This window comes from Akebia trifoliata, chromosome 11 (genome assembly GCF_017979445.1).
Source record: "Akebia trifoliata isolate Shusen 1 chromosome 11, ASM1797944v1, whole genome shotgun sequence".
Classification (NCBI taxonomy): Eukaryota; Viridiplantae; Streptophyta; class Magnoliopsida; order Ranunculales; family Lardizabalaceae; genus Akebia; species Akebia trifoliata.
Genome location: NC_141385.1, coordinates 28084006 through 28097467, shown reverse-complemented (window position 1 = coordinate 28097467; position 13462 = coordinate 28084006). Strand labels below are relative to the sequence as shown.

Below are 13462 nucleotides of genomic sequence, written 5' to 3'. Positions count from 1 at the left end.
ATCAATTTATCATTTCATCATGTTTTACGTGGCATGTCATCACATAGAACTGGAGGCATTGTCCTAACAATCAGTCGAGAACATACATTCTCTCTATCCATCCATCAATCAATCGAACAATCCATCGACTAACTTCTTACATATCTATCAAAATAATTTCGCACTTCAAATTATTTGAAAACCATAGAGCATCTACCAATTCCATTCGAGGGGTTTTGGTTGAGTAGAAAGACTCGAAAAACATGATAGAACCACAATACGAGGTCGTTGGAAAAGTTGTTAAAATTTGGCTAAGTGGTGGAAAATGTGATTTTTCAAAGTTGTCGAAATTGAAAATGCATTTTTGTAATAGATAGCCCTCGACAATATGAGAAAAATCATGTAATTTTTATAACTTAATTCAAAGTAACATAAAAGATATCGTATTTTGAAAATCGGACAAAAACGTCGAAATTTTCATTTTGTTCTTAAAACCAAAAAATTGGATTTTGATCCTTTGAGTTTTGGATATTGAAATCATTCTTATTGTTTCGAAAATGGGGATAAAACCTTAATTTCATTAAATAACTTAGAGTAAATGGACTTAAATATTTTTAATGAAATGAAGGGTGGGAAAACATGTATGAGCCATAAGGAGAGCAACCTCGGAGCCAGATCTCAATTTGGCTAAGAAATTTCTGTCAGTGGCAGAAACATGATTCTATCGGTTCCACCGACATAATGGCTTGCCGCAGGTGTCGGTGGCACCGCTAACTCCTGTCGACAGCACTAAACCTTTTCGTGAAATTTTAGTTTTTCGATCCATTTTTCGAATTTGTCTTCCGTTCTTTAAATACTTTGACCAACCCTTGAAAGTAATGTTAAATATTGATAAAAATATGTCAAATCTCTATTCCTAACATGAAATCAAATTAATAGAAACCTAAAACCATGCTTAACTCAAATCGAATCTATGTGAACTTTGTCGCATTGCTAATTATTTAGATAAAATAGCCTCAATGATTAGAATCATATTCTATAGAAAACATCATATAACTTGAGGGTAGAAGGAAATGCATCCTACTTGTGTGGCTTTCGATGATTGATCGAAAGAAAAGAGCGACAAGAATGTCAAGGTTGGTGATCTTGGATGCTAGATGGTTGATGGTCGCAGACACCTTGATAATGGTACTCTCTATTCCTTTTATGATGGAGAACGAACCTTCCTCGAGGTAGATGAAACCTTACGAGGAGTGTGTCGAAACCCTCTCGCTGATTCTTGATGGAGAGTAGGGAAGAAAGATGGAAAACTATGATTAAAACCCAGGGGAATGTAGAGTTTGTTGATGTCGACAACTTCTTCTTCTTTATCGAGGCTTAACGGTGGCCCATTTGTATAGGACCTTGAGGCGAAGAGGTTGAAACCCTTGGTGGCTTGCTTAGCTAGGCTTAGGTTTGTTGATAGAGGAGAAATGAAATAAAAGAAACTTTAAGTTTCTTTTATAATGACTTGAAGGGCAAAGTTGGTAATTTCATATTATTTTATTTTCGACGATAACTTGACTTCCCGGACTCGAAAATTGACGAATGAATATTTCATTCTTTATAATTTTTTGTTGCGGACCCAATATTGCATTTAGATTTTATTAATTCTCGCTTTAACAAAAATTCACTGTTTTGGGTCCCATTTGACACGAAATTCGAGAATTTTTATAATTTTTTCATCCGAACTCGAATTCGAGCGTGTTTACGGGCTAAAGTATGTTTTTCGACCATTTTGAATTTAATGACGAAGTCATATTTCACAAAAAATGAACAGAGAAAAATTTGAGTGTTTTACCTTAAGTCCCTTTGTCCGAAATTTCTCCAATTTCATTATTATATTTTCTCGAAATACTAACTAGAATTCAGGGTATTACAGATTGATTTTGAAGACATTTTAGATTAATTAAGAAAAAAATAAAAATAAAAGTAAAAGTAATAAGATGATGAGAGAATTTGATATTGTTCTATAAGTTGAGAGGATTGGTAGCAATGAGAGAGATGATATTTGAGAAATAGTTTGGTGAGAAAAAATTAAGGGGTAACATGTGTATATAGGAGAAGATGAAAATGACTAATCAAGGGATATACTTTAACGGTTAGTTTTTTTTTTTTAAAGAATTGAATTTTATTCAGAAACGTCACTAAAGTGGTGTCTTTTAGAATTAATTGAAAAAACGTCATTTCAAGTAGCAATTTTTTTCATCAATGTAAAAAATGCCACATGAAATGCTATTTTTTTGGGGGAAATTTAGTAAATCAATCAAAACGCCACTTGAAATAGTGGTTTGGGTTCCTAATGATAAATATGAAAAAAAATTTAACTTTTTTTTAAATATTTATTTTCACGAGTTTTTTAAAAATAAATTTCCCAAAAGATAAAAGATGAGAGCTGCTATTAGCACCCCAACTTTTACTTATAACATCCCAATTAAAACTTAAAAAAATAACCGAATGATTAAGAATAAGTAAAAGCTCGGGTGCCAATAATAGCATACTAACTGTAAACAATTGATAAAATTGTTTAAAAGAGTGTCATAATGTTTTGTAATGTTGATTAATAACTTGAGCTAAATCTTTATAATGTTTGAATGGTGTGTTTTATTCTTGAATAGGGGTATAACAAATAATCTAAGTAAGTTGTGATAAGTAAAAGTTGGGGTGTCAATAGCAACTGTCTATCTTAAGGGTAAAAACGTAAAAATAAACATATTATTGCGATTCTCACAAGTTTGACGTGGGATGTGCACATAATCATAGATGTGTTTTCTAGTGATACGAGTAAAAATCATCTACGGTTTTTTATGCATGTCCACGACAGAATTGTGAGAATCACAGTAAATACTTGTGTCACCCCAACACGACTCAACTTATAGGAAAATGCTGAAATGACACTAAAATTCTCACATGTCTCAAGTGGGAATATGTTTCCTCGTGATACGAGTAAAAACCATCTAAGGCTTTGTATGCAAGTCCACGTCAGTATTGTGAGAATCACAGTACATGCTCTTTGTCACCCCAGCACGACTCCACTTATTATAGGAAAATGCTGAAACGACTCAACTCATACGACTCTCTAACTTATATCTTTTCTACCTACTCCCACTTTATAATATCCGACCAAATTCGGTAATGTGTAAAATCCTCATTCACAAATAACCGCTTCTAACTTCCTCCGCTCTCTTTCTCTCACTCCATTTTCACTCTCAAAACTAAAACAAAGACATGTTCCCTCTCTTTCCATCTCCTTCCCTTTCTCCCCAAACCCAAACTCAAACCCTAACTTCCACAAATGAGAAAACCAACAACTCTTCCCAAATCTCCCATCAATTTATCAAACACTTCCCATTTCTCCTCCACCAAAGTCCTCACATTACGTTCTTCGATTCCCTCCAACTTCTCCAATCACATCTCCTTCAAAATCCTCTGTTCTCAATCTTCAAAACCTCCTCCTGAACAAACCCAAACCCTAACCCTACCTTGGGTTCTTCGAACAATTCCCGATTGGGCTGATGGTATAAAAGAGGCTAGGATGAAACAGAAACGATCTCTTTACAGCCACGAGAGTTGGCTTGAGCATCGAAGCTCTCTTCGACACATTCGCCACCTCTTGTCCAGCTTCTCATCCCGAGTGATTCTCTCTTTGATTCCACCAGTAATTGCATTCACGTCTGTTGCAGTGGTCGTTGCGAGTTATAATTCGGCTGTATCTTTGCATTGGTTGCCTGAGTTTTTTCCGCTCTTAAGGGCTTCATCGTTGCCATACCAGTTGACTGCTCCGGCTTTGGCACTTTTACTTGTTTTTAGGACAGAGGCATCCTATTCGAGGTTTGAAGAAGGGAGGAAGGCATGGACAAAGGTGATAGCCGGTACAAGTGAGTTTGCTGGACAGGTGATGGCTGGCGTAGATAGTTCAAGTGATGCATTGCTAAAGAAGGCACTCTTGCAGTATGTTATGGCATTTCCGGTCGCCCTCAAGGTTTGCCCAATTTATTTATTTTGGCTTGTTTATTTAGGTTTAGAGTAATTAAGTTTTGTTTATTTAAAAGGAATCAAGTAGATTGTATAAAATTAATATATCATCCATGTGAATGCATATATATAGGGCGGTGTTCGGAAGCCCTAAAGGGAGCCAAACATTGTGCCAAACATTTTTTCAATGTATGGGTTAGGAGTTTTGGAATGGGCTGATTTTTGGTGAGGATTATCTCTATGATGAGGAGATTATCCTCACAAAAAACTAGTCCATTCTGAAACTTCTAACCCCATCAAAAGTGGTTTACAAAAATCGAACGGTCCACGATTCTTCAACTTGTAAACTAGGGTTAGAAGTTTTGGAATGAGCTGATTTTTGGTGATGATGATCTCTTCACTCTAGAGATCATCCTCACATAAAATCAGCCCACTCCGAAACTTGTAACCCCTATTTTGAAAAATGTTTGGCTCTCTTTAGGGCCCTTGAACACTTCCCATATATATATGACTCCTTTTTATTATCTTTACTGAACTTGATGTAGGGTAGAACATACAAACTTAGAGTCTATGTTAAAAATCTGGTTCTAAGGTGAAATCCCAAGAACTAGGAGTAATGATGAATCTCTATGTCGAGCAAAACAGACTAGAAACTTTAATTTAAGTTTGAGATTGATGGAAATCAACCACAAACACTAAAATTAAGAACCAATATTGGGCTCTTATGCTCAAAATAAAATATAAAAAAAACAAAGAAAGGGAAAAAGTCTCTTCTTTTTCTATTATTTATCAATTTTAAAAAAAATAACTCATTGCTGAATTTGTTTATTGGAGCTCCTTATATAGATAACTTCTTCATAACAACTTAGAAACCTTCTAAAATACTAAAAAGCAACTTTCTAATCTATCTATAAGATATTACTAACCTTCTAATCCCATTAGAACTCAATTTGGATATCTAAAAGGACTTCTAATTATAACCTAAAAAATAAAAACGAATTTTAAACATAAGACAAATTAGAAACTAATTCGGAAAATAAACTTTTTAAAATTGAAATAGAAACTAATTAGGACTACTTAAGCAACTTAAAAAATAGAAACTCAATAAAAGAAAATGTCCTAAGAGAATTTGGACTAGGTCTTGAGGACCGGTCAAAGCTTGAATTGAGTTGATTCGGTCAAATCAAATTAACTCGCTTTTGACTGATTTAACTCAGTCAATGTTGCTGATTTATTTCTTCGACGCATTTTAACTCAATCATAAGCATTGAGATAATTGTTGGCATATCAGAACCCCTCTTCTCAATGAATATATTTACATAGACTTTACCCTATTGGCCTTGTTATTAAACTGTGTAAATTTATTCATTCAAGTGTCCCAAAGAAACTAATATTATATAACTGAATAAATTTTTTCTTGTATATATTTAAAATGATAAAATAATCTTTTTGTAATGGTTATAAGTATAAGAGAAAAAATGATTGAATTTATGAAAAATGTAATAGTGCTAATAGGTAATAAACGAAGTGAAAGTCAATTGAGATGTTTTGGTCACGTGCACAGAGACTATGATAACCTGTTGAGAGGACTGAGTAGGTTGAAGTTCTATGGAAGTAAGAATAACACCAAAAAAAAAATTGCATTGATTGAGGTAGTGAAAGCAAGGATGAAATTGCTTGAATTAACATAAGATATGGCTTCAGATATAATTGAATGGAGATACGGAATTCATTCAACTGAGCCCAAATATTTAGGATAAGGCTATGAAAACTTTGTTGTGTGTTAGAAAATCTTCTCGAGATCTGTTGGATTGAACTCTTCAGATTTGAGCTTGACTCTCTGCCTAAGTTATCCATAAACATGATTGGTATTTGACATCGACTTATCTTCAATTAGCATTCAAGTAGGGAGAGACTTATCCACATGTTTCTCTATTTTATTTATCATTTTTGAAGTAATCTTTTCATCAAGGGTCAAAATGTACAATTTGGATGGAAAGTGAACCATGTTCATCATTTTTCAAAGGATGTGTGAGAAATCTCCCCCTTTTGGGTTTCCCTATTTGATTTTAAAGATAAACTTGAGTTAAATGTAACATTACTATCATTGTAGAATGGCAGTGACTTACTGTTCGAGTTAAACACCTAACGAGATAGGGATGACAAACATGGTTTGATTCTTGAACCACAAGGGACATGGTTATAGGAACAAGATTTTATAGGTGACGATAGTTTGTATCAGTGGGTTTCGACCTACAGAGATTTTAGGGGAATTTTTTTCTATTTTCTTGAAGATTTTATTTCTCGATGGGAGCTTATTTATTATCCTCTGTTTCGTTAATGTTTCCTTTTTTATATCCCTTGCTTCTTCTTTTGCTATTGTAGGTCATCTGGTAATACTAAGCGACTGTTTGCGTTTCTTTTCTTTTCTATTCTAATAACGTGTTACACTTTACCAAAGAAAAATAAGATAGCCTGTTCATTATTATCGAGGAAACACCATGAGTTATTGGAGAAAAAGAAGAGGATGAACCGTGAGTTCTCTTATATTCTGGGTATCCTATATGAGTTTGCAGGTCATTTGAGAATCTCAGATTTAAGTGTGACCGAATCACTGCTTTGTGTTTCTAGCTGGAGTGATTAATTTTTTTTTCTTCATTTTTTACACGAACAGAGAGTGCTCTTCTTTCACTGGAATAAGTCGTATTGGTATTGAATTGGTACAAAACTGCTGTGAAGCTGACACACACTTACAAGGCTGAATTGGGATTTTCCTGATTTGACAAGAAATTGAAATACATTTATTGAGAGAAACAGATGGAATTAAATAGTTTATTCGTTTATATGTTTATATGTAGTGCATCAGTTCAAAAGTTATACGAGTCCTTTGAGAATTAAATAGCCAATGGAATTCTGTTTGATGAACTTCTGGGGATGCCAATAAATTTACCAATTGGAAGTTTTAATTAGGTTCCCAATACCTGAAAGAAAAAAAGGCTTACCGGGTTGAAACAACAAAACATTGAGGACTCCAACTTGCAAAGTTGGTAGAGTAGATTGTTGTTGATACGAAAATCTGGGTCTATATCTATGCCTACCCCAAATATTGGGGCCAGAAACATGAATCCTATTTGCGATTCAACACTATTGAGCCATATTGTTAGTGAGGTAACTTCATATAATTTATCATTACCTCCTTCTGTATAAGTTTCAATCTCTCTCATTATATAGGGCCTTGGACTTGCACAAGCACTCCTTATGGACATCATCAGTCTAGTTGTACATGCCCAAACCATAACAATTGACTCTCTTCTTTTTAGATCCTATTGGGACCTATTAATAATGCCCTTAAATGTACTTATTTATGATGTTGTCTTTCCTCAACTTACTACTCATCCATCTCCGCCTCCTTGTTTCTGCTACACTCATACACCTTAAAAATAATAAATTTAAGAAAAAATCCAAGAGTTTTGGTGAGTATGATGCTTGAAACTACTATTAGTTACTTAAACTGTAGAAGCTCATGTTTGGTATTGTTTTGTTTGAACTGGATATCATTTGAAAGCAGTAGCAAACTAACTTTTTTTTCCCTCTTTCCCAATGTAGTGTCATGTAATTTATGGTTCAGATATTGGAGAAGACTTGCAGAATTTGCTTGAGGAAGACGATTTGGCAATAGTTGTTAGTTCAAAGCACCGTCCCCGTTGCATCATTGAGTTCATCTCTCGGAGTATTCAATTATTACTCTTGGAGGATTCAAAGCGAAATGTCTTGGTATTTCCTTGATCTTGGATTATGAATTTTCTTGTTCACGTTTACTATATTATTTATCTGTGTGTCTTTGACATTTTGAAATTTTAGATTACGTAGTGCATTAATAGATTATATAATTCAATACCCTATTCCGACAAACTTCTAAGATAAATGAATCTGAATTTTCTTTTCAGGTATGGAATGTTTAAGTTGGGATTATTTGACATTTTGAAATTTTAGATGGCATAATTTCATTACTAGATCTTCTTTTAGGGCATGCAAAAAATTATCTTCCCTTAATGCAAAAATATTGGTAGTCCCAATTGTTTAATCATTGTCTTTAATAGGCTCTCACTTCAATGCAGGAATCAAAAATCTCTTGTTTCCATGAAGGCATCGCTGTCTGTGAACAGCTCATGGGTATCCCAATTCCTCTCTCATACACTCGCTTGACCTCAAGGTTTTTGGTCCTCTGGCATCTCACACTTCCCATCATACTTTGGGATGATTGCAATTGGATTGTTGTTCCCGCTACATTTATCAGTGCCGCCTCTTTGTTTTGTATCGAAGAAGTATGGTTTTCTTCTACATTTTTATCCATCTACGGAATAATTCGAATAATTGAGTCCCTGTATTTTACTTGTGTTTTCAATTCATTGATTTCTGGGGTTCTGTTCTGTATGGTTGCACTAGAAAATTGTCTAGAAATATTTTCCTCGGGAAAATGCAATTTTCAGGTGTATGATTATGCATTTTTGTGGGAAAATCATTTTCCTATCTTGGTGAGAAAATATTCTCAGACCATACCCCCTAGAAAATGATCTCTCGTCAGTGCAGAAAATCCCACTTTTTGACATTTTCCTGGGTTCAACCAAACACTGCAAACATTTCTTAGCCCAAGAAAATGAGTTTCCGGAGAAAATGTTTTCTTTACAGTTGTACATACCCTACATTTTATTCGTGCTCAATTTCATCCTTTCATTTTGTGATGGGTGAATGGTTTAGTATCTAAACTCTGTAACCGTGCAACAAAATACTCTTAATTTGATTCTAATTTAGTTCACTATTTTTTAAGAGTTCGACTAGCTTTACTTAGTAAGGAAAAAAGGCCTTACTCTGAGACTCAGCTCATCCACGATCAAAAGAAAAATGTTATTGATTTTATGTTGTAAAGTTGTAATTTGATGAAGAATCTTGCATTGCAGGTTGGTGTTCTTATTGAAGAGCCATTTCCAATGCTTGCACTGGATGCAATCTGCAATCAGGTTCATGAAAGAATTCGAGAAGCAATTGCCATTGAAAATTTAATTCAAGAGCAGCTTCTTGCAAAGAGAAAGTGTCATCCTAATGAACACTTGTCAAACGGTCGGCCCAACTCCTGAGTCCTGACTAGACGGAGAAAGCAGGTCTGAATCTTTCAAGGTTCTCTCTCCTTTTGATCAAATCAACTTACTGTACCACATGCATGGGGTCCAGAACCCATCCTTGCTTGTTTAAGTTTTTAAGGTTTTAGTTGTGAGCTTAGCATGCATACACAGGTTTGGTTCATTTGTATATAGAGTACTATAGCAGAACTGGAATCCACCGGACCAGACCAGACCAGACGGACAAAAGACAGATGTAATAGTAGTTAGTAATAGGATGTTTTCAAATAGATGGATATATGGTCTTCTGTAATAGACTAATAAAAATTGACTTAAATTTCCTCATCTTCAACCTGGAACAAAAACCTTTGATTTTTCTTCTCAAAACCAGTCATCTTCCTGCTCTTCCACTTCAATGGTAAATTATTTTTAATTTATTCAATCTTGTCCCCAATCCATCATTTAAAACTCACCTTAATCCCTTGAGAAAACTCTTTTTCCATCCGACATTTTTTTATATTCTATTTCCAAAAATTTTATGTTGTGGATGATATGTATATATTTTTTAAGTAGGTAAGAGTCTTAAGGTTTTAGAATAGAGTAAACAAATATTTACCCAAAAGGTTGAAGATGATTGGTTTTAGAGGGGAGGAATCAATGGCTTTGGATACAGATCGAAGAGGACATTTAGATCATTTTTTAGTAGTCTATTAGAGAAGACTGAGGTCAAGGGGTATCTCATCAATTTCAAAACACAGGGGTCCCTCCAATATTCACCAACACGTGGAGGGGTATGTCTAAATCTCCTTTAATAGTATAGGATGTCTGGTTTTTGTCATCTTCAGAATCTATGATGTTTAATGGGATGGTTCTTCAACGTTCACAGTACTTTTATTTTTTTGGTAGTTTTTATGTATACTTCCTCATTATACTATTGAGAACTTATCAATCAGGGTCTTATCACATATTATTGTTTGGATCGATCATGATGTTCAATGGTTCCACCGATCATGAACTAAAAGTACTTATAGCAATAATGGTACGTTATCTAGACCGTATACGTGTCCTAATCGATTAAGTGGTACTTTAAGCGAGCTAGTAAAACTAATCCTACCCAACAAGGTAGTAGCGTTTAGTTTGGCCGATAGGGTAGGACAGCGTAAGCGGAGACCTGGCCTACTTTGCAGAATAGGCCTAATCTGAATATCTACATAATCTTGGATTATGCATATCAAGTCTGGAGATCTTGGAAGAGGTCTCCTAAGAATCTTGAACTCCATCTTAGAGATTAACATTCCGTGTAGAATCCTTGCAATCAGGGGATTCACCATAATCGAATCCCGATTAAATGAGAAATCCTTATTTGAAGGAAGAACCTATAAATAGAGAAATCAATGGAGAAGAAAATATCTTTTGGTCGAGAGAACAAAGGCTGAAAATATTTTTCTTTAATACGGTTTTCTCTACAATTCTAACTTAGGCGTCGGAGGATTATTCTTAGGTACCACATGCTTACAAGAGGGATCGAAGAGTTACTTCAGATCAGTAGGCACTATGTGAAAAAAGCCTATATTTGACGGACCCTCCTGTTAAATATTTTCTTTTAGAATTTTTTTTTGATGGCCCTAGACTATCAAATTATTGGAAAATGAGCTTAAAAAAAAAAAAAAAAAAAATCCATAGAGTATGGCCGTCAAATATAGAGGTTTAAAAAACAATAGGACGGTCCTTTAATTCACCAATCACAGTAAATGAAATAGAAATAAAAAAATAAAAAATAAATAAAAAAAGAAAATAAAAATCATAAAACAAGCACCAAATTAAACTAAACAACTCAAAATTCATATTATATATTGAAATTTCATACTAAACAAATTCTAATTGAAGCAATTGGGCACTTACAAATGAAATTGAGTCATATAATTGCTTAGAAATAAAACACAAGAATCTAAATTTCATCAAACATAAGATTTTCACTAAATTTAATACTAAAATCTAATTGTTCCATTGGTTAATCAAAATGTTACTCCAACATACATCAAATCAAGAATCTAAACAGTCCAATTTCAACAAATGGAATACAAACCTTCAAAAGCATCTAGAAAGAGAATCAGATAACCAAATGATTCGATCACTGGTCCAAAAACTTTCCAACCTTATAAATTTCCCAAAATCCAAACCAATCAGAAGGAAAACACATCAAGAGCTAATTTCAGAACTAGAGTTGAATTCAATACTCTAAACAATCAAGAGTAAGGAAAAAAATATAGCATATAAGCAGTTGAAAGACTCGAAACATGGAAAAAGTTCACTTTTTTCAGAAAATTTTGTAGAGTTGGACTTGTTTATCCTTCCCTTCTTATCTTCTTATCTTCCTCTTCTTCGTCAGGTTCTATGTATGGATTGATGAATACCGTGACACCTGTTATCTTTATTTCTTCTTGCACAAGTACGTTGAAAGAGAGATTAAGAAGTAGAAAAGTACAATGCATGTTGAGGCATGAAACCTGGAGAGTTTAATTCTGGTTGTGGAAAAAAGCACTAAATAGTTAAAAGAAATCTATTGATATAAAGACCAAAAACAAAAACAACTAACCTGCAAATTAAACAAAGAAAACTACTTATCAAAGACAGACATCATAAATTGAGTAAGTGAAAACACCTGAACAAATATATATATATATATAAAATGCTATAAATGAATGTTAGAGCGGAATAAAAATAAATAACACATTCTTTTCCCGAGTGCATGCAGACTAGGATAAAATCCAATTTTGAAGCCATTGTTAGTTCCAGAGGCCTCTGTTTCAAAAACGAAGTGTCATTTACATAGTCACCGAATGAAGTAGGTGTTGAATAATTCTGTTTTATTAGATTTTTTAATCTTTTAATCTTTTGTCCTTTTTTGTCTTTTCCATTTATTAGTCTTTGTAATTTCACTTTAAAGCCTAATTAGGGTTAATGAAATAAAATACTTTTTCTCTCCATCGTTTTTTTCCACTTGGTATCAGAGCTAGGTTCCATCGTCTCCTCCCTCTCTCCCATCCTTTCCTCCTTGCAGCAACAACAGTTGGCTGATTATTGTGCTACAGCAACAGCAGGTGCTATTTAGTGGGCTGTAGCAACAGTAGGTGAATGTCTGGTGGGCTGCGGCAAAAGCTATTGGTTGGTTATTGGGTTGTGACAACAGTAGATGCTGTTTAGGAGACTGTAGCAACAACAGTGCTGCTTAGGAGGCTGTAGCAACAACAGTGCTACTTTTTCCTGGCTGCCAGGCAACAGCAGGTGCTGTTTAGGAGGCTGTAGCAACAACAGTTGCTATTTTTTTTTTGGCTGTCAGGCAACAGCAAGTGCTGTTTGGGAAGTTCTGTAGCAACAACAGTGCTATTTTCTTTCTTTTTTGACTGCCAGGCAACAACAAGTGCTGTTTGGGAGGCTGTAGCAACAAAAGTTGCTATTTTTTTTCTGGCTGTCAGTCCATTATTAGTAGAGCACAACAACAGCAAGTTGCTGTTTGGGAAGTTCTGGGGCACGTGACAGCCACTGGACCACTATTTGAGGCCTACGACAACGGCAGAACCACTCTTTGGTGTCCCACTATTGGTTTGATGGTTATTCGGGTCACCTACAACAGTATTTAATCATCTTCCACGCCTCTTACGATCGTGTATTGCCACCTTTAGGGTGCTGCGATCAGTTTCTTTTTGAACTCTCTTCAAACCAAAGCCCATCTACTCTTTGATGGCCTCCGAGGCATCTTCTTCCTCAATCACTGGTAATAGTAATGGATCGGGTGGTCTTCCCTCTAATTCGACCGACTTTCCAGGCATTCAAATTACTACAGTGAAATTAGATGGTCCCAATTATCTTCTTTGGGCAAGATCGGTTGAAATGTTTATTGGTGGAAAAGGAAAAATCGGTTACCTCACAGGGATGGACAAACAACCTGCATTGACCGACCCTAATTACTCCAACTGGTTTGCTAATGATTCTATGGTCCGTTCTTGGTTAGTTACATCTATGCAACCACATATTGCGACAGGTTTTATGTTCTCCACAACAGCAAAACAAATATGGGATTCCGCTAAGAGCATCTACTCGCAACGTCAAAACAATGTCCGCATTTTTAACTTGGAGCGTGAGATTTCCCGCCTCTCTCAAGGTGACTCTTCAGTCACTACATACATATCACAACTACGTGCTCGATGGGAAGAGTTAACCTTCTATTCCTCGTCCTATGCGTGGAAGGACCCTTCTGATGAGGGATTATATGCGTCGATTCTGGATAAGAATCGAGTCTTTCAGTTTCTAGCCGGTCTCCGGGATGAGTTTGAGTATGCGAGAGTTCATTT

At 35.0% G+C, this 13462-nt stretch overlaps 1 protein-coding gene across 1 annotated transcript; it reads left to right on the top strand.

Moving 5' to 3' along the window:
* Positions 1 to 3165: 3165 nt before the first annotated feature.
* LOC147391206 (voltage-dependent chloride channel 1, chloroplastic-like) lies at positions 3166 to 10044 on the top strand. The gene is made up of 4 exons (XM_086417172.1): positions 3166 to 4000; positions 7600 to 7767; positions 8112 to 8318; positions 8952 to 10044. Exons 1-4 carry the CDS (start codon positions 3314 to 3316, stop codon positions 9126 to 9128), a joined length of 1239 nt encoding a protein of 412 aa, XP_086273298.1. The 5' UTR covers positions 3166 to 3313; the 3' UTR covers positions 9129 to 10044.
* The last annotated feature ends 3418 nt before the right edge of the window (positions 10045 to 13462 follow it).